General features: G+C 35.4%; 1 protein-coding gene across 2 annotated transcripts; it reads left to right on the top strand.

The window, feature by feature from the left end:
* The first annotated feature begins 590 nt into the window (after window positions 1-590).
* pip4p2 (phosphatidylinositol-4,5-bisphosphate 4-phosphatase 2) lies at window positions 591-22,751 on the top strand. 2 transcript variants are annotated; one of them, XM_084423800.1, is made up of 8 exons: window positions 606-818; window positions 7,511-7,659; window positions 13,272-13,378; window positions 14,596-14,719; window positions 15,893-15,961; window positions 17,233-17,285; window positions 20,929-21,019; window positions 21,616-22,751. In XM_084423800.1, exons 1-8 carry the CDS (start codon window positions 713-715, stop codon window positions 21,757-21,759), a joined length of 843 nt encoding a protein of 280 aa, XP_084279926.1. In that variant the 5' UTR covers window positions 606-712; the 3' UTR covers window positions 21,760-22,751. The 2 variants fall into 2 exon arrangements, with proteins under 2 accessions (XP_084279927.1, XP_084279926.1); XM_084423801.1 differs by lacking the exon at window positions 15,893-15,961 and having other exon boundaries at window positions 591-818; window positions 21,616-22,724.
* The last annotated feature ends 407 nt before the right edge of the window (window positions 22,752-23,158 follow it).

The following is a 23,158-nucleotide window of genomic DNA, read 5'->3' as shown; positions in this document are numbered from 1 at the left end:
ATCAATTATCTTTCATTGAGAATCATCTTTATACATAGTTTGGTTAAAAAAATCCTGAAACCTAAAAATTGATTTGGTGAATGAAAAGAAATCCCAATGTTTGTAAGTTTGTAGTTTGTAATTTCTTTTCATTTTATTTTCTAAACAACTGAGTCCTGGTGTCCACTACAGAGGACATAGCATATACATGAATAAAATATAATTTGTCCAAAAATTTTTTATATATATATCTATAATTTTTTTTTTTTAAATCCTACTGAAAATAGAAAGTGAGCTGTGATTATTTATATATTTAGTGATGTGAACTATAGAACTAGATTTTTATGGACGCTCCCTAGATGGACAAATGTACTTTTCCTCCTGGCTTGCACATTGTCAGTAGCCTAATACCGATGAAGGAGTGTGCTTTAGTACAGAAAATAAACATCTTCTTGATAATGAGCAAATACATCTAGCAAGGTCAAATGAGTAGACTGGGGAAAGACTAGCGCGCAATATTGACATACAGGAGGAGGGGGAGATCCCGTCCCGTCCGGCAGTGATTTCTCATCCTCCCCGGTCGCTTACGTCTTTGACTCCGCCTCTCCACTGTCCCTGCCCCGCGCTCTCTCTGAGTCTCACTGCCCCTCTCCAGAGCAGCGGACGACGGAGCCCTCCACCATTCGTCGCTGCTGCTGCTGTTGTTGTTTTTCTGTGCTGATCTACTGATAGAATGGCTTCCGATGGTATGGATGAACGATCCCCACTGTTGTCTGCACCGAACTCGGGGAATGGCACGCCCACCGCTCCGCCGTACCCGCAGGACCCGAACCCGAGAGGTAAATGTGGATTGTGATTGACGTGGGGGTGCTGAATCATTTAGGGCGTATAGTAGTGAGCGGTGATCTGTAGCAGACTGCAGCCCATTTAATGTGAGACATTGCCCGTAGACAACAAGGAATAACAGCTCAGAGGGTTGTGCCAGAAAAACGGGCCTCAGTCTTCCAGATATTCCCATCGTAGAATCATTTGATGGGTACAGAATGTTGCATTCCTGGACAAGGGCATATTGTGTCGAATTTTATGCTATTAGTTAGTAAACAACCTGCTTTATATGTTATTAAACTATTAACATTTGTCGGTCTACTGAAATTTGTTCAGCCGACTGCAAATTTGTATCGATATTTCTAGGTGGCTGCATTTAAGATGAGGCTATTGACATTTAGCTTGCTAGAGATGTTTTGCTTCATTCATACACCATCAGTACCAGTTCTCATTGTCTTAAAGGCCCAGACCAAATTATATGGGGTCTATAAACATATTAAACATTATAAGTGACCAAAACTATCCAAGACACACTGATAAAAGAAACACAAAAAAGGGAGGAGGAGGAAAGATGTGAAGATTTGGTTTGTAGACTATACACATAGTGTGCTGTTTTAGTTTTTGAACTGATGTGTTCATACAAATTTCTGTGTAACATGTACAAGTTTCTAAGCCAATTCTTAGTTTGTTACAATAATGCTGGTAACACTTTATTGTCCTTGTTAAACATGTTACATGCACTTACTATGGATATAACAGTATACACATAATTACAAACAATCCTAAACTTAACCCTAAACATACACTTTTAAAAATAAAGGTTCCAAAAGGAGGTTTGTGCAATGATGACATTGAAGAACCATTTTGTAAAGAATATTTAAATAATCTAAAGATTTAGACCCACTATAAAGAACCTTTTGTGCAAGGTTCCATGGATGTTAAAGGTTCTTCATGGAATCTGCCAATAAAGAACCTTTTTTAAAGAGTGTATAGTAAGTACATGTTGTTAATTAATATTACTCAGTATTTATTTGTGCAATTACACTGTAACAGAGCCACCTTAAAGGGTTAGTTCACCAAAACAAAAACTAAATTATCTCATAATTTACTCACACTAAAGTCATCCTAGGTGTATATCTTTCAGCCAAACACAATCGGAGTTATATTTAAAATCTATATTTATATATCCTGGCTCTTCCAAGCTTTATAATAGGAGTGAAAGGTACCTTATTTTTTTTAAAGTCCATAAAAGTGACCTCTGACCCGACGCATGACGCATTGACGAAAGCGGAAGCGCAGAGGATAGAGCAAAATAAAACACTGGTAATGAATTAGAAGTCTGAAACAAGAATTTTTAAAGAGAAATGTCAGGGGAGCTTGGATTTTTTTGCCCAGCCCTATTTGTTCAAACCACACAAGGCATCTACTCTCACCTAAGTTTACTCAACCTTTAAAAACCTTTAACCATAATGCTTTGTTATAATATAGACATGCCGGCAAGTGTGGAGTTTTCAATAATTGATCCTAGACTTTTACTTTCGGTTCCTCTAATCATGAATAATTAGTTGTGTGTATTGGAATGTTAGGTTGTTACGAGAAACCAAATCAATGCCAAAAGTTGAACAGACAGGTCCACCTTTTCCAAGTCTGGATGGATAATCTTTCAGGAAGTGAAGCACATGTGATGGTATATTTTACATAATTAGATTTTCTAACCAACTGTTAAATAAGACCCCAAAGAATGAACACATTCACGAGTAAATATGGGTTTCAGATTACCAAATGGACCCCCTAAAAATGTAATCAATAGGATTTTTCATTATCCCATACCAATAACTTGAAGATACTAACAATCGAAACTAGCTGATACTAACTAATAAAACTATAGCTGATATAATTCTGACATATAGCCTATGTGTTAGCCTACGCAAATACAAATTACTTGTAGCAATTCCTCTGAGAAGTAAATTAAATCAGATTTTTAGTTATTGGCCTGTTACTCATGATCTCAAAATGACCAAATGTCTAAACGGTCAAGTCTTGAAACCCATTTTTTGATCTTTTGTAAATCTACCCATACTGCACTTCCTGATTAGCAGAAAAAGATTTACATTTTTACTGTAATGATCCTCTTACACTTCGTCTCATTATTCATAATGGCTTTACCGTACCATGATCAGGTGATGTGGAGGGCATAAACTATGTGTGCTAATGTACTCTAGCATTATTATCTGCCCTAGTATTTCAAACCCCTGGATTATGGTTTCTTTGGCTGTTTTTGACCGCAAGCATTTACTCACTGAGTCTATGAGAGGGATTAACTTGGCCTGTTGAGGGAGGGACTGCTGAGTCTGTGCACAACATTGCTTAATGTGCTGAGATTGTTCTTTATTCTGCAGTTGCATTCGGAAGCCAGAGCGACATTTATTGGAAAAACCTGTGTGCATCAAACCCTATAAGAGTAGAACTGTGATAGTTACAGTTACAGGCTCTTTAAGAATGATCTATGTTGTTAGACATCTGAGTAAGGGTAAAACGAAGGATTGCTTTGAGCTTGTCTGCATGATATTCACTAAATGAGTTTTATTTTAGTGATGTGATCAGTCCTCCGAGGCGAAAACCAGACCAATTATTGCTGTCTGCTCTAGTGATGTCATGTCTAATAGGACTTCGCAAGATAAGCAAATATTATCTGATTGAAACTCTTGAATGTCTAGTAGATTAGGGATGGACATGACGACTAGATCAACCTTGCCTTGTAGGGCTGGGTGATTGAATATTGCAGTATTTATTATAAATGATTTATCTGTGCACATCATTATTTATTTTTTAATATGCCCTCATAATCTTTAATTAAAATAACTTCCCCTCCCTCTTGCAGCGACATCACTTCTCTTCTCTGATGATGTGTTTACTGGCGTGAGGGCGGGGCAACCTGTCAATCACATGACATCACAGCAATAGCAAACCACAACCATCCAATCAATTCCCGATGGACAAAATCAAGTCCCGCCCTGCATTTTTTCTTGTTTGAGAAGCCGTTTCACTTGGATATACATCACAATAGGGAAGGAAAGACTAAACTTCCTTTTCATGTTGTTTTTTAAATGTATATCAGTCTATATTGGATATTTAATTGTTCTTGTTCATTTTCTTCTGATGTTACATTTTGATTTTAGAATTTACTATTATTTAACGCTCGCTTAATTCCACTAAAACCACTAAATGTAATTTATAGCAAATCCTAAAATAAATATACATTTTTCATGCCTAAATACACGTTTATATTCACATTTCAAATTTCTGGTTGTAGTTTTTAGTGTTTTATTTTTCATTTATTCAGACAATAGTATAGTACAGAATTTTAATATCGACCATTTATCAGTATCAGCCAGAATTGTAATTAATGCATCCCTAAAATAATGTTGTTTTGCATGTCATTAATACAGCCACATATTTTGAGATTATGGATTAAGAGTTAAAACTGCAAGTTTGCTTGCTTATGGAACTGTACGTTCAGTTAACACATTCACTATTGTCAATGCATGCTGATCTCCCCTACACATGGGACGCTCGACGTCTCTCTAGTTTTTTAACATGATAGTAAGACGGACAGAGAGGGAGTTGCAACAACAGCTGGCTGCAGGCTCCAGGGTTGGGAAAAAGCTCTCATCTTACAAACAGTGCAGGCTGGTGTCAGAGAAATGAGACCTGTGCTTTCCATCTGCCCCTGGAGAGATGGTATATTGAGGCATAAAGGAAATGTGCTTAGTCACCATGAAATCAGAGTTTTTTTTTATAAATTATTGCTGTATTTATCCGTGCACAACATTATTTCTTTAAACATTCATATGCCCTCGTAATCTTTAACTCTTTCCCCGCCATTGAGAAGTTTTTCCGGCAATCTGTGTTTTCCCTATTACAGATATTTTGAAATAGTACAGCATCCAGATCCATAAACAAGCGAAGAAGAAGATTTGCGTAAACCAGAAGGAGCGGATAGAAGTTGTTTATGCACAAGTAAACTGCCTAACATTATGGAGAAAAATGTTGAACCCACGAAGAGGTATATGACTGCGAGCTTTGTGGATGGTGATGGACTCGATCTTACTGATCTATGTATTGATCGTCGTTCTGAATCCAGTCTGAACTAAGCTTTTTGTTCAAAATGTTATTTTACATTCTTACTTACATTCAACTTACATTCAAGTGTTGATAAAAATTAATTAACGAAGCTATTTATTTATTTAAAAGCAGAGGTTCTGCTCTTTCTTTTGATATATTCATACATCAAAATATTCGGGGGACCATGAAAGTTTTATGAATATGATCAAAAATACTGGCTCTGGATGGCAACTTAAAAATAAAACACTGGCTGCGAAAGAGTTACTCAAAATAACTTCACCTTCCTATTGCAAGGACATTTCTTCTCTCTTATGATGATGTGTTGGCGTGAGGGCGGGATCAACGTGTCACTCACATGACATTACAGCAATAGCAAACCATAACGATCCAATCAATTCCAGATGGACAAAATCAAGTCCCGCCCTGCATTTTTTTCTTGTTCGAGAAGCCATTTCACTCAAATATACGTCACAATAGGGAGGAAAAAACTATCGCGACTTTATTTATAGCAAATCATTTTTAATACAATGCAGATAACTTAATTTTTCTAGTTTTAAAGGCTAACAACAACATTTTAATGTTTTTACATTGGATAAAATCACACTTCTTGGACACACTGTGTGTTTTTGGTATCCTGTAGCAGCACATAAGAGATGGATGTACCCCGACAGCTGAGTGAGATCATGGGGTCAGAGCTGCTGTCAGTTGTTTTTGCCGTGGTGTCACATGTTCAATATGGCTGCAGTATGACTGTGTTGTTGCCAGTGTGATCTCAGAATGACAAGTGACAGACAGCAGGAGGAACATGTCTTAATTTCACAGAGAATAAGCAGTGGGGAATGTCGTGGCTGAGCCCTGGATTTCAGTAATACTGAAGACAAGGGGAGACTGAAGGCAGGGTTTGGCTGATTGCCTAGATATTGTACAATGGATGTGAGAGAATAATTGAAAGTGTGAGTAGGATGCACTTATTGCTGAACACAATGGATCTGCATTTCTGTGTCCTTTAGATGGGATTTCGAGCGAGACACATTTATAATATAAATATTACATCAGTGGATTCTGAGCACCAACAAGAAAGACATGAAGGCCTGTTCATTAATTCATTTCTAAGGTTCTATTATTCAGCAAAATGATTATCACTGCTTATTACACTGGAATACTTGATTCTGATTGGTCAATCGTGGCATTCCATAGTCAAATGTTTTTGTACAATGTAATTTCATGCCCATATATTTACAAATTTGGTAATAACCATGTAAAAATGAGGAATAATACATGGAATAATGGAACTGAGCTGGTCATTATGGCAAAATAAATAAACCTCTTAAGGGTGATGCAAAACCTGATCACCCTGTCTGGGTTTATTTTGCAATAATGACCGGCTGATTGTACATTACCAAACCGATAATACAGCATTTTAGTCTTTCCAGTTAGGGCTGCACGATTATGACAAAAATCATAATTGCCGATTATTTCCTTGAAATTGTAATTGCGATTATTAATTACGATTATCACAATTTACATTGAATATATAGCCTATATATATATATATATATATATATATATATATAGGCTATATATATATATATATATATGCATATTATTATACATGTTTACTTAAAAATTGTGAACACACACACAAGTACTGTCCCCCTTTACTTAACATAGACATAAATTGTTAGAATATGACTAATAGTTAAGACTACTAATAAATAAACATTAGGCCTAAGCTAAAGCTATTAAATAGCAGTCCCAAACTAGCTTTTGTTAATACAATGTTGGTATGAGCCACCACAGTCTTTTACAAATATAAAAAATAACACAAAGTGAAAATAAAGTGGCATTTTGGGGTTAATATTGAAACGACAGTTACCATGGTGAATACACAATACTAACAAGAACTGTTAATGAAACATGGAAACTGCTCCTTGTGAATAATGAAAATCATACCTGCATGCAAATCCTTCTCAACTAACACACGACGTACTAGTAACGTGATTTATTGGTATTTTACTTTTATTTCATGACTTACTAATTTACAACGTTGCATGCTCGTAGTTTCCTTTGCACTTTATATACAGTGAAGCGATACACGGCGCGCGCCTCCGCATTTGCGCGTGCAATTGAAGAGTGTGCGCTACGAGGACAGTATAACGGCTGACAGGACAGGAACGTCCGTTTTTCTGAGGTGAAATACTTTTTTTTTTTTTTTTCACCGTACACATAGCCTACGTCACTGCCTGGTAGTTCCTATTGTGCTGGGTTTTCTGAAGTAGTTGTGATTCGCCACTCATAACATGCTCTAAATGCACGCAGAGTGGATTTTTTTTTTTTTTTGTAATCGCGGCTTTGAACGATTACGTAATCGTGGCATCCGTAATCGTAATCGCGATTAGAAATTCGATTAATTGTGCAGCCCTATTTCCAGTATCTTGAAACAAGTTGGTAGGGTCAGTTATGCAGACTAACTGATACTAAGTGATACCAACTGATTAACATACAGTACCATCAACATAGTAGTCATGCACACTGAGCGACTGATTTTAAAGACTGCATGCTGGTTTCTCTCCCTCTGCAGCCGAATTACCTCCACCCTACACAGCCATTGCCAGTCCAGATGCAGGGGGAGTGCCGGTCATCAATTGTCGAGTGTGCCAGTCTCTTATAACTCTGGATGGCAAACTCCATCAGCATGTGGTGAAGTGCACCGTCTGCAGTGAAGCCACGGTAAGAGCCCCCCAAATGCAAATTGAGCTTAGTCATGCATAGCTTTAGTCCTTTATCCGTTTTTTTTTTTTTTTTTTGTTTTTTTTTATATATACTTGGGGTGGGCAGTGTAATTAAAAGCCTGTCTCAGAAGTTAATGAGTACTTTATGATAACATTTAATGGTATCATAATATATACTGGAATTTCAATGAAGAAAATGGTATGTATATTAAAGAACCATTTGGTAGTGCCTATTTCTGGATTATCCAGTCAATTAAAATTTACTAATGTCAGAGTTATGCTTTGGTTCTGTTTAGTTTCAGTGTTTTTTGTAGTGTAGTTTTTCCTGTACTCGTTTTTCATGTGTTCCTTGCTCATTAGTTTCCATAGTTTCTAATTAATCCCACACCTGTTTCTGTTCTATTTCATTAGCTATCCCTGTATTTAAGCCCTTAGTTTCCTCTGGTAATGTGTATTTGCTGTTTCTTTCTCCTAGCATATTCTCTTTGTTTAATAAATAGTATTTTGATTCATCTTCTTTGATTCTTGCCTGTTCATACACGTTACAATGTACACTATCAATCAAAGTTCTGGGATCAGTACTTTAAAAAAAAAGAAATTAATACTTTTATTTTGCAAGAATGCATTAAACGAGTTCTATTTAAAATAAATGCTGTTCTTTTGAACTTCTATTCTTCAAAGAATCCTGAAAAAAAGGAATTGTATATTGTTATATATTATAAGCATGTAGTTTTGTCGTCTGCCACTTTAAAGGTGAACTAAGTAACTTTTTTACCTTAACTGAACAGCTTCAGAGTCATTGGAATGGTTATATTACTTATTTCGGGTTGAATGGTGGTCGTTTCGCACCCCTCTGGTGCCTGTGAGCGGAAAATCCGCACTTGCAACTTTGAGCCGGCGGGCCGCCGGCTGCCGCATCAGGAAGTATCGCGTGATATCAGGTCTCGCGATGTAAACAATAGCTTTACGGCCAAAAGAAATCTGCTAAAATGCTGTCATTATTGCGTTCCCTCACGCTGTTCGAACCCGAATGAAGAAGACGTTTTAAAGAATGTCCCATCTGCTTTGATGCCGTTGATCTACTAGCCTCTGGTGTCTGAGAATCGCCAACGAGTTTTTACAACAGTGTTGTCAAATATCTATTCCGAAGCTGTGGGGGGAGCTCTAGAGAGAAACCTGCAAGCAAAAAGCGAGAATACAGCGAAGAAATCCCGAAACTACTGAGCCCCGCTTTAAATGATCAAGGTTTAAAGTAGAATGGATTCTGATTGGCTGCCAATGTTTTTATCATTTATCAGCTGGCAAAAATGCCCAAAGCGTTTTTTTTCCAGAGGCTAGCGTATTTTTCCAATTGCTTTTAATGGGAGCGCCTTGTTTTCTTAAAACGCCAGCAGCGTGACGATGGTTTTTCCCTGCATCAAACATTATTTGTGGCGCCTCCCATCCAATAATCGCAAAAAGCTTTGTGCTGTTACTTCTGATAAGAAACAAAGTCTCAGATTTAAAATTCTGTATATTTTATCACGAAATTCAAACAATAAATGCCGTTTTGATCCCCTTAAATGCGACATGACAGATCACTGTAGCGCTTTAAAATAAATTATATCTAGAAAAGCGTGCATGAATATCAGAATGTATGTTGAAAGATACAGTACAACTTACCCAAATCTGTATCATGACTCATGTAATAACTCTGTAAGTCTGTTTCAACCACGGAAAGAGGTCAATAAAACAGCTTGTGAACTATCACTTAATGTTGCATTTACCTCAGGAAAGTTATCCAGTGTTCACAGTTCATCAGTTAGCAATAAAAAACTCTAGAGAAGAGCTTATTTACTTTTAATATGTTTGAATAAATTTGCCATAAAGTGTTTATGAAAACTACCTAATGTGTAACTGAGTTGTATACAAACATTTCAGCTTTTATTTGAGTGGAAATATTATATCTGGAAATAAATAGCAGTTGTATATAATAGCTCTGTTGTTAATTTTAACCTCTAATATTATTGTACCAAATGAGAGGGTTCCTGCAGCATTATTTGGGAGAGATTTATTTTCCTTAAGAAAAAATCGAACTATCGGTATCAACATCGGCCGATGTCATTCCGAATAATCGGCTATTGGTATCAGTGGAGATATTTAGTATGGGTTCATCTCTAGTAATTATACATTTTTTACAGTGTATTAAGTGTAATTATATGTTTGTTACAATGTAATTATACATTTATTACAGTGTAATTGTACTTTTATAACGTGTAATTACACATTTGTTACAGTGTAATAATGTTTTACCGTATAATTATAAATTACAGCGTAATAATTTGTTTACAGTGTAATTATACGTTTGTTACGTTGTAATTATACATTTGATACAGTATAATTATATGATTATTACATTGTAATTACACTTTTGAAACAGTGTAGTTATACATTTATTATAGTGTAATTATAAATGTATTACATTGTAATAAATACACATTTGTAACAGTGTAGTTATACATTTATTACAGTGTAACAATACATCTGTTACAGTGTAATTATACATTTATTACATTTTAATAATACATTTGTTAGTGTAATTATGCATTTGTTACAGTGTAATAATACTTTTTTATAGTGTTATTATACATTACATTGTAACAATATATATTTTACAGTGTAATTATACATTTGTTACAGTGTATCAATACATTTGTTACAGTGAAATTCTACATTTTATAGTATTATGATATGATTATTACATTTTAATAATACATTTGTTACAGTGTAATTATACATTTGTTACAGTGTAATTATACATTACAGTATACTTATAGGATTATTAGATTGTAATTATACATTTGTTACATTGTAATTATATATATTTTTACAGTGTAATTATATATTTGTTACAGTTAAATTATTGGATTACACTAACTATGCATTTGTTACAGTGTAAATATACATTTATTACAGTATACTTATAGGATTATTTGATTGTAATTATACATTTGTTGCATTGTAATTATATATTTGTGCAGTGTAATTATAGGATTAGTACATTGTAATTATACTTCTGTTACATTGTAATTACAGATTTTTTAAAAGTGTGATTATACATTTGCTACAGTGTAATTATAGGATTACATTGTAATTATACATTTATTACAGTGTAATCACATATTCTTTACATTGTTAATGTAAATATTTTGCTGTGTAATTATACATTGTTACAGTGTAATATTTTTTGTACCATATAATTATACATTACAGTTTAGTTAATTTTTTACAGCATAATTGTACGTTACGTTGTTAGTATACATTTGTTACAGTATAATTATATTATTATTACATTGTAATTACGCTTTTTTCAGTTTAGTTGCACATTTATTATAGTGTAATTACACATTTATTACATTATAATACATTTGTTACAGCACAATTACATGATTATTACATTGTAATTACACTTTTGTCACAGTGCAGTTATACATTATAGTGTAATTATACCTTTATTATATTGTAAAAATACATTTGTTAGTGTAATTGTAAACAATTTATAATACATTTGTAACAGTGAAATTGTACATTTTTATAGTTTTTTATACAATTATATAATTTTTTTAGTGTAAATATACATGTTACAGCATAATTATATGATTATTACGTTGTAATTACACATTTATTAACATGTAATAATACATTTATTACATTTGAATAATAATTTTGTTACAGTATAATTATAGGGTTATAACATTGTATTTGTTCATTTGTTACAGTGTAATTATCATTTTTTACAGCGTAATAATACATTTAATAATACTTCCGTTACAGTATAATTACGGGGTTATAACATTGTAATTATACATTTGTTACAGTGTAATTATACATTTATTACAGTATATTAAAGGATTATTATATTGTAATTACACTTTTGTCACAGTGTAATTATACATTAATTATAGTCTAACTATACATTTATTACTTTGTAATAATACATTTGTTAGAGTGTAATACATTTATTACAATGTAAAAATACTTTTACACATTGTAATTATATGTTTGTAACATTGTAATTATACATGTATTATAGTGTAATAATACATGTCAATATATTGCAATACAAAAGGCAACAATGTGTTTCATGAATAGTGACAACATGTTTTGTGTATAGTTCACCCAAAAATGAAAATTAATGTGTGAGAAATAGAGTTTTAAGGTCAGTACTACATTAAACTTCTAAAAATAATGTTGAATTTAATGCATTGTAATGCAATGGGGGAATATTTTTGTGTCCTGGTAAAGCCAAATGTCTTATGTTACCAGTAACATGTTATGCGTTATCATGGAGAGGATCCTGCGACCTTTCACCACTGATGTCTTCCATGGACATCCAGGCCCTTTTCTTTTGCTTAGCTCTCCAATGCGTTATTTCTTTCTCAGAATGTACCAAACTGATCATTTGGCCACTCCTAATATTCTTGCTATCTCTCTTGTGGACTTGCATGGAGAGCTCCTTTGACCACATGATTTGGGTTCACAGCTTTCAAATGCAAATGCAATATTTAGGGTACATTTACACAACGATGTACTAAAAACAGACTGCGTTTCCACTGTCACTTCCGGGGCTCGATCGGGCCTCGCCGGGGCTTCCTTGGGGCCAACGAATACCTTGGTCCAAAGCGGGCCAGCTCGGGCTAGAGGAGTGGTTACAAACAGAGGTGGAGTTTACCTGAGTCTGGAGACGCAGCGCCGGATGATATACCAGCTAACATCAGCATTAAGACTTTTAACATAATTTTAGCTCAAAACTCACTTTCATGTTTGAATACCTTCTGTTTGTGATCCGATGTGGATTCTGATCACCATATAAGGCAAAAAATATTCATACGCGATGCAAAGGACTGCGCGCTAACCATTACCATAGTAAACATTGTAAAGATGAACGCTTGAAGAAATCAGACAAATCATAAAGGCTATCACAACCATGTTTTTATTTTATCTGCCAGTATGTCTCGTCTCTTTATACCGGACTGTCTGATAGCCTATCCATATTTAGCTCCGCATAGCCGATCATAAAATAAAGCAACTTTTTATTTACTTTTTATAAAGGCTACGTATTAAAGAGCTGTAATTCCTAAACCCTTCCTCCAATTTGAATGTGAGAATGCCCTCAAATTAAAGCTGAGAGTGTGCACTTCAGGCCCATATTAATTATAACGGTCACTTGAAAGTGTGTTGGTATACAGCAGGTATACAGTTGGTATGAAGGATTACACCTTCAGCTTGTTTGGTTCAGAATCAGACTTTTCATAAATTCCTATGCAGACCTGACCTTGATAAAATGTGTTAGTGAAAGGTTGCTCTGTCTAGATTCATTAGGGCAGCCTTTGACTAGTCCCTATTATAATAGAATTATTCAACATATAAAGACTTGTTGGTTTCTTAAAGCATGCTTATACAAGAGCATTTGAGGGTATGTAAGGTAAAGTAATGCTTATTCATAAACCTAAAAAGGAGATTGACTATATTAAACCATTATACAATATTAGAATTAAATTACATTTGATTGTTTTATCTTGCATATTGCGTGGTCCCTTTTGAAACATGATGTATCTGTTTTTTTAACAGCCTATAAAAAATCCACCAACAGGAAAGAAGTATGTTAGATGTCCTTGCAACTGCCTGCTAATCTGTAAAGACACGTCTAGGAGGATAGGATGCCCTCGGCCCAACTGGTAAGTGTTAAAGACACACTGTAGAGCGTCATTTAGTAGGTATGTGTTATGGGATCGGCAACAGTATTACCACAGACATGTATCACCATAAATGCTCAAACAAGCACTGTATGGCTAGGTGATTTGTACTTGGTAATGTCAAAACATTTCACATGCTTTTAGAAAGCAGTCTGAACATTTATAGTGAAAGACAAGCTGTGAGAATTGTAAGAAGTCACTGTTTGTTGAACCGGTACACTTAAGAATCCATTAGTTAGCATTAGTTATTGCATTAAGTAGTATTACCTAATGAGCAAAACTTAAAAACAAAAATTTGTTACAGTATCTGTTAATCTTTGTTAACATTATTTTATAAAAATACAACTGTTCATTGTTAGTTCATGTCAACTCATTTGATTCAACTTTTGATTTTAATAATGTATTACTAAATATTGTAATGAACATTAACTAATATTAATGTATTTTTTAGAAGTAAACTAATTATTTTGATTACAAATTAAACCTTATTGTGAAGTGTTTATGGCTCATATAGAATGATATAGAGAATATGGAGATCATACTTGAGTTGTCATACATACATACATATCAGTTGTCACTCTAATAATATGTTTTATGATCAAAGTGCTGTAGTTTTTAATGTGAAGGGTAAAACATATAATGAAATGTAATACAATCATATTTACTGAGAGATGTACAAATAAATGTTCCTCAAAAACCTGATGGATCATATTTGATACTCAAATTTTTTCAAATCATGATTTATAATGTATGGATAATCAAGTAAACCTTGATTAAAACCTTGAAGAAAAAAGTTTCTTCAGTTCAGTTCAGTAAGTGTTCATCTTGAAATATTATTTATTTTATACTAATATAAAAGTTAACAATATAAAAATAACAATATAAAAGTTATTCTTATGTTGATTAGTATGGTTAAAGATTTCATAACAAAAAGACACATGCACCACAACCTGAAGGAGGATTTCTTCAGAATTATACTAAATAGCATTTTACTATTATACATTTTACATAGTATAAACTTTCAATCAGAAAGCATGTACAACAGGTTTTTCAGTTTTGATCATGTGGCTGATTTAGAGGCCTTACACATGTGCATAGCATATGTGATTACAGTAGGCTTCATAGGGTTAATATTAACTCACAATTCTATACAAATCTGTAGAAAGTGAAAAACTGACATTGTTTTTCTGGGCCCCCAGCAGACGCATCATCAACCTGAGCCCTGTGATGGTGATCCCAGAGGAGCAGCCCGCCCAGCCAGCTCTACCAGTCCAGCCTGAGGGCATGCGTGTGGTCTGCGGCCACTGCGGAAACACATTCCTTGTACGGTCATACATCTTTACATTAAAATCACTGACCTTTCTGACCTACAGTAATGTTTCTTGAAAGCAGAGAAGATCTGTGAATGCATTTTACATCACCATTCAAAAGTTCGGGGTCAGTAAGACTGTTTATGTTTTTGAAAGAAGAGTCTAAAGGCCTGTTCACACCGGGACGAATTTCGCGCGCGATATTCGCCGACGTTTAACGCCTCGTGACTAAACAAAGGGCGCCAATGTGAGTGTGCACACCGACGCGAAAAACGCCACGCGTAAAAGCATCATTTTTAAAAAAAACGCCTCGGGTTCGTTTTTTTGGTTTGACGCGCCGCGTCAAAAACTATCCGACCAATGAGATTGGCGCTTTTGCTCACGTGTCTGGAGCTTCTGAAGTTACAGTAAAACACAACTTGGGGGCGCTCAAACACAAAACGGTCTTGCCGAGCACACATACGTAACGGCGAAGAAGATATACGCCAAGCAGCGTCTACACTGCTGAGAAGAAATAAGACGAGGAAGATGCAAGGCAAGATGAATGTATAGCTGGTCTCGTTGGTGTCGGAACATAAAGAACTATATGACAAACGCGACAGCGGAGTATTTCTGTTTTACATTAAGCGCCATCTAATGTCAGGGAATGAATTTGCATGTTCACTCGGCTCATCGTCAGCGAAAATCGTTTGGGTGTGAACACAAAAAACGCGTTGAAAAACGCTGGCGAATAACGCGCGCCGATATTCGTCCCGGTGTGTACGGCCCTTTATGTTCAACAAGGCTGCATGATGAAACATCAAAATATTACTACAATTTAAAATAATTGTGTTATTTTTCACTCGTTACTATTTTAATCTATTTTCAAACGTAATTTATTCCTGTGATGCAAAGCTGAATTTTCAGCATCATTACTCCAGTCTTCAGTGTCACATGATCCTTCGAACCTATGATACACTTTTTTCGGGATTCTTTGATGAATAAGAAGCGTCAAAAGAACAGCATTTATTTCAAATAGTTTGTAACATTATAAATGTCTATACTGCGATTAATTAATTGAATCCTTGCTGAAAAAAAGTATTAATTTCGTTCAAAATTTTTTTACTGACCCCAAACTTTTGAATGGGAGTGTTGAGTTTTACTAGTGCACATGTTCTTAGTGTCCTGTGATGCCCCTGCTGTATAGGGCAGCGATGATGAGTGGTCCCAGTCTGCCTCAGGCCTGGCTATTCGCGGCCCCTCTGATCTTTTCAAGGTCCTAATACACTGCCACCTTCTCAGTCGGTGGAACTGACTAAATAACAAACTAATTAGAAATAATGATAACGAAAAACAAAACAAAACAAAAAAATCACATGGTTCCAGGGCTCCAGACAGAGATTAAAATGTTTGCAAATGTGACTTATAATTAAATATATAATTTATAATAAAATTAACCAATTTTTATGACCAATGCCATTTAAACAAATTTGCTATCATATCAGATTGGAATAAATTATACTAAATACAACAGCACCTCATTTACATAACTTCCCAGACAGCAACATAGTGTCGGCCCAGATCCGGCCCACATCTGGTACGCGTGGGCCGACACTATGTTGCTGTCTGGGTTAAAGGTATAGTTCACCCAAAAACTAAATTCTGTCATCATTTACTCACCCTCATTTTGTTCCAAACCTGTACGAGTTTCTTTCTTCTACTGAATACAAAAGAAGATATTTTGAAGAATGTCGGTAACCAAACAGTTGGTGGGCCCCATTGACAATTTTTTTCCCATACTATGGAAGTCAATGGGGCCCATCAACTGTTGGTTAATCATATTCTTTTAAAATATCTTCTTTTGAGTTCAGTGGAATAAAGAAATTCATACAGGTTTGGAACAACTTGAGGTTGAGTAAATGATGATAGACTTTTCATTTTTGGGTGAACTATCCCTTTAAATAGTCATACTTTATTTACTGAATCTTCCTTTCATCCACTGACTGGTCAAAACTAAAGTATCTATGCACTCAATGAACTTAACTTCTGAACAATCATCTGTATTAAGCAATTCTATAATTTGTCAACTAAAAAAAAAGGCATTTGGTCCTAAATGTTTCATTTTAGTCATTTTTTGTCTGTAGCCCTGTGACTCAAATGAACATAACTCCTTGTGGCCTACAGAGGCAAGATGCAGGAACTGAAACATTAGTTTTATTGTGAGATCTTCTGTTATAACCTTAAAGAATTCTTCCTTTTTTCAGGATTCAATTGCCTTTTGCCTTTGTACAGGGTTAAATCCACTAATTCTCCTAATTTATTCCTGTATACATCTCAATTTATTCATTGAAATCATCTCCAAAAAAAAAAATTGCTAGTTGTTTGAATCATTTATCAGTACCCATTTGAACTAATATTTGAATGTCATGCACTGACCCCTGGAATCAAGTTTGGTGTAGTAGATTATTAAATGAATTGATTTGTGCTGCTTTACCATGCTGTGTGTTTACTGAAGAACTTTCTTCTTAACTTCCCTTGTTTTTGCAGTGGATGGAGCTCCGGTTCAACACACTGGCCAAGTGCCCACATTGCAAAAAAATGTGAGTTGCCATCATTTGTCATGTTCTTTGTACGTCAAAAATGCGATGTCTGTGGCAATACTCCACCGATGATGTGCCGTTCTCAGGAGAAACGTCATAAATCTCAATGCGACTAGCCGGAGGTCAGGCTTGAGTTTGCACTGGGCAGTTTGTAGAAACTGAAAGTAAATAAACCCTTGTGAGTTCCAGTTAGAGAGGGAGGCGATGTGATGCCAGTCTGCCAGTCACTTGAGAGAGCGAGCGCATCATGCTGACATACTGAAACATGAGCCCTGCGCGCTAGTGACGCTGCGAGGGAGAGTTATGACAACAGATGTTGCAGCACACATGAATGGAGCCCGAGTGCCCACAGAATCCCAAAGCAAATAAGACTTCCACTCGAATGCAGAGCGTTTGAAGTGACAGAGAAGGAGATGCGAGCAGAAGAAGGAGAGAAATTAAGCACCTTAAGCTATCTTATTCATTGTGATTCCAGAAGAATGTTTGAAAATCCCATCACATGAGAGGCATGTGAAGAGTCATGGTCAGACTTAATGGGACTCAAACAGGAAAAAGAGCAGACCATGTGACTCAGTGACGCAGTTCTCTTTTGACTACGAGCGTTTGTTGGGCTGCTTTACCAAGATCAATCTTACATCTGAAAGGCCTTGCACACTGAATAAAATAAACTTTGGACCAGCAGCCGAATTTATCAGTTTTCCTCAAATGTGGCCCTGGACCACAAAACCAGTCACATGGGTATTTTTTTTTTAAATTGAGATGTATACATCATCTATAAGCTGAATAAATAAGCTTTTCATTGATGTATGGTTTGTTAGTATAGGACAATATTTGGCCAGAGATACAACTATTTGAAAATCTGGAATCTGAGGGAGCAAACCAATTCTGAACATTGAGAAAATCACCTTTAAAGTTGTCCATTTATGTTCGCGATTGTGCTGCATTCACTCACAAAAATAAATGTTTTATATATTTACGGTAGGAAATTTACTAAATATCTTCATGGAACATGATCTTTACTTAATATCCTAATGATTTTTGGCATAAAAGAAAAATCGATAATTTTGACCCATACAATGTATTGCCACAAATATACCCGTGCGACTTGTGACTGGTTTTGTGAACCAGGGTCACAAATTATATTTATAGTTCGGTTCAACCCTTAAATTTTGATATATTGTTAATTAAAATACTTGTTTTCCTAAAAAGTAAAAAGATTATTTACTATAAAGACCATACAATATAGGTCAATATAATTTATTTTTTTGTTGTTTTTTGCACCTTAATTTCACAAAAGTTAAAGCTACACTGTGTAATTTTTTAAGTTGATTCTTAGCAAAAAACACTTTGTTCTTTCAAAATGATATGTGCTCATTAATGTGTAATTACTTATACCAACGAATCAAGTATTCTCATAAGCGTAGAATCTGCCATTTAGAATACATACGAGCGAGTCGCTCGACTGGCGGGAGCCATGTTGCGCCTCCATCTTGAAAATACATTAGCCAAAGAGGGACATACCTGGAAATTCAAGCTTCGCCTTTCGCATTTTTACACTCAGTGGCACCGTGACGAATGCGAGGGGGAGATTACTCGCGACTGCCGGCAGATTTGAAATTATACGGCCACCGTAGGAGTTAAAACGCCCTCGGAATGGGAGGGGCTAGAAAGTATTATTCAGTTGGTAGTCATAAACAATTTCACCGCTAGATGGGAGAAAATCCTACACAGTGTAGCTTTAAATAGCTATGAAAGCAGAATTTTCCACTTAAAGGGATACTCCACTTTTAAATGAAAATTCTGTCATCATATACTCACCCTCATGTTGTTTCAATCCTTTATGAATTTCTTTCTTCTGCTGAACAGAAAGGAAGATATTTAGAAGAATGTCAGTAACCAGACAGTTTCTGGTCTCATTGACTTCCATAGTATATTTTTTTTCCTACTATGGAAGTCAATGAGACCAGAAACTGTCTGGTTACTGACATTCTTCTAAATAAAGGTACAGTATGTAATTTTTTTGCTTTAAAAATAGCAAAAATCACTATATCTATGTTATATATTTTTTTTTGTTGTGTACTTACATTATCCCGATTGTTTCCAACAGCTTTCAAACCAGGAGAAATTTGTCATTTAATTCGAAGTACCGTTTCTTTATTTCCGTTTTGTCGCCGTCAATGGCGTCATATCCGCGTTGTCCCTGGTTTCCGCTCGTACTGCCATAGCAACCAGAGCCCTCTGATAGTAACCAAGGCGACAGACATGGACAACTGTGTAGTTCGTAATGTCTATCTGCACGCTGTTGTTGTTTCGTTCAAACATTATGCACCATGGCAAGCAGACTTTGGATAAAAAAGGAGAACTAAAACAAGAATCAATATCAGCGCGGTGTTTTCGAGATGCCAAGAGCTCCCATAGACAGTATATAAACGAGAGCTCCACGTCCGAGACTTCGACCGCTCCTACATGTACTTTATTAAACAGGTGAGCGCATTTACATAAAACGAATCAATGTTATATAGTTCAACAATGATAAAATGTTAGAATATGATCTTTATATTATTCTAATGTTGATCTAGCTTACTGCTGGTCTCATACAGACAAACTAACCCATAGAATAACATAAATTTCAACACATTCAAATGCAGTTTAGTGTGATAGTGTAATGTTAGACCAAGTGAAACAGCGCTGCGTTACCTCACAAGTTTAATTTGTCTAATAAACTGACCTGTGAGTAGTAATTCTGCACTTGCGTGTAGTTCGGTAGAATGAAATGTCCATATTCCTTTTATATCCGCGGGACTCGCGTCGCGTGTGGAGCTGATAGCTGTCCCTTAGCAATCCCGACCTGCTTCATATCACAGTCATGATAAAAACATCGATGTATTCACTCATCCATAAACATTATTAGATCGGTCGGCTTGACGGTGACGACAAGATCCATAATTCTTAGCAAATGTTGCGTCATCAAACTACGCCTTTGTTATTGTAAGAGGTTAGCGACCCCTAGCGGCGAAAAAAATGACATATTGTACGTTTAAGCATTTTGTTTTTTATCAGTGTTTAATTTAGTTTACTTTCTAAAAATTAAGACAACTTAACCTTAATATTATTGACAACCTGACCTTAATATTTATCGTGATGTCTTTTTAAAATATACATCATATTTTCTGTTATGTACTGACAAAACATTAATAAAAACCACAATAATTTCTGAAGTCAGTAAAGCCAGTATGTGTTCTGCACATCAACACCCTGGTCTCAAACGAAAATACCGTTTTTAAACAAAATTCTTCTTTTCTATGGGGAGTGTTACTTGCTTTTAGACTAACTGAACAAAACCACAATTAGACTTTAAATAGATGTCTTAGTCATTTCACTTTTTTCAGTGTAGGCCTACTTTAGCTTCATTTAAGTCTAGTTTGGTTGTTGGCTTTCCTGTGTAACCATTGAATAACTCCTTCCATCCGTCTGTTTTCCAAACTGTTTTTCCTTTAGAGGTTCGCAGGCATTGACTAATTCCTGCTGTTAAACCATTATACCTCTGTACTAGGAGACAGATACAGCCCAATAAAACAGTCGCTTTAGTGTGTGGTCTGTTTGTGGCACTGGTACTAAGCTTGTGTGCTATCTTTGTCTTTAGCTCTTCTGTAGGCAGTGCTCTACCCAGAAGACGCTGCTGTGCCTACATTACTGTAGGAATGATCTGCATTTTCATTGGTATCGGTTTAACGGTGAGTATCGTTCTCTTTTTTTTTTGGTTTGGGGTCAGTATGTTTTTTAAAGAAATTAATACTTTTATTCAGCAAGGATGCATTCAATTGTTTAAAAGCGACTATAAAGACTTTTATGTTACAAACTATTTCTATATCGAACAAATGCTGTTCTTTTTAGCTTTCTATTCATTAAAGGATCCTAAAAAATGTATCATCCCAACTTTGGGATGTGCTGGAGGAGACTTTACAGAGTGCTGGACTCTTGCGTTGTCAATACAAGATCTTGACCAAAAATGCATGCACTTTTTGATGGAAATAAATGTTGTGATGTTATTTCCATTAAGAGGTACATCAGTTTTTGGTCAAGATCTTCCTGGATACACTTAGAACTGTCGTTTTCTTTAGTAACAGTTTCAGTTGAATCACACTTACATCAGGGTCAGATGATCATTCTCACAGTTTGATTTAAACCACATATTATGTTGCAGTTTCTAAAAGAAGTTACCAGCCACTCGAATTAGCACTTGGCAAGTGTCCGCTTTGGACTCTGGGTATGAACTATTAAACTGTGTTTGTTAGCTCATCACAAATTCCTGGTGTTTTTGTCCTCTCAGGTGGGCACTCAGGACTTCGCCAGGCGTTTCCACGCTACTTATGTGTCCTGGGCCTTCGCATATCTCCTGGGTCTCATCTGTCTGGTACGGGCCTGCTATTGGGGAGCGATTAAAGTCAGCTATCCAGAGAACACCTTCGCATAGACGAGACGAAACGTCCATCCTTCAAGTCCTTTAGTGTTTGATTTTCTCTTGATCTGAACAGGTTAACCGTTGGATGCTTAGTCCTGTTACAAGAATGTTTTCAGATTGAGTTATTGATTATCTCTGATAATTTCTCTTACTGATTTGAACCCGCAATATGACGACTTGAGGAATTAAAGCGAAATCAGTGATTCTAAAACTAGGAAAATAATATGAATAATCCATTCATGGTACACCTCTTGGATTTGTCATGGTGGTGGATATTGAACATATTTTATGTACTGCATTTTGTTACCAACTTGACCAAAAGAGATGATCTTTTATGAACAATTTGCCCATTGCACTACAATTTTATGCAATTCTTCTGTTGTGTTGCTGCTAGTTACCACAGCTGTTGTGAGCTGAGAGATGTTATGTTAAGAAAGCCTGCCAGCACCCACGGTGGCACTATCCGTCGTTCGAAATGTTCAGATATATTTAACTGTTCTTAAAATCCTGTGCCAACATTTTTATTTTAATTTTTTTTCAGTGTGTGTTAGGGGATCTTCCTCTGATGAAATTTAGCAGTATTTCCAAACCCATTTTGGCCGCTCAAACTCACTGTGAGCAATAATCATGCATTTCTTGTGGCTTTAAAAACAGCATGTACACAGTCACTGGAACTCTAAAACAAATGTTCCTGGTTCAATACAAGCTCATTCATCAACACTTGTGGCATAATATTGGCTGATTAGCACAAAAATAAATTTGACTTGAGTAAATGCATATCTAGGTTACAATGAGGCACTTACAGTGGAAGGCCAATCTCGAAATATTTAAAAGTCTTTCAAAGTCTTGTAAACAATATGAGATTTTAAGTGTGAAAAAAATCACTTACTCTAGGCCTACCCATCAAATGTTTGAGGTTGGTGAAAAAAAAAAAAAAAAAAGTCTCTTATGCTCACCAAGGCTGCATTTATTTGATCAGAAATACATAAAAAGTGAATATTGTGAAATATTATTTAAATAAAAAATCTAATTTAAAGGTATAATGGAGGATTTTTTACTTCCGGGTGGATCACCTATACTATTGGTCCTCCTAATTGTCAATCATTCTGGTGAATCAATCAAACTTATTCAAAAAGTGGAGAGGGCGGGTCTTATCTAAAATTCGGAAAGATCCTCCACTATACCTTTAATATATTTTTAAATGTCATTTATTCCTGTGATGAATTTTCAGCATCATTACTCCAAGTTCTCAGTGTCACATGATCCTTCAGAAATCATTCTACTATGCTAATTTGCTGCTCAGTAAACATTTCTTATTATTATCAATGTTGAAAAAAGTTGTAAAAATGTAAAAGACTTTACTGTCACTATTGATCAATTCAATGCATCCTTGCTGAATAAACATATTTGG

The sequence above is a fragment of the Rutilus rutilus genome (genome assembly GCF_951802725.1).
Source record: "Rutilus rutilus genome assembly, chromosome: 11".
In the NCBI taxonomy this organism is placed as follows: Eukaryota; Metazoa; Chordata; class Actinopteri; order Cypriniformes; family Leuciscidae; genus Rutilus; species Rutilus rutilus.
This window is presented reverse-complemented; position numbering and strand designations above follow the sequence as displayed.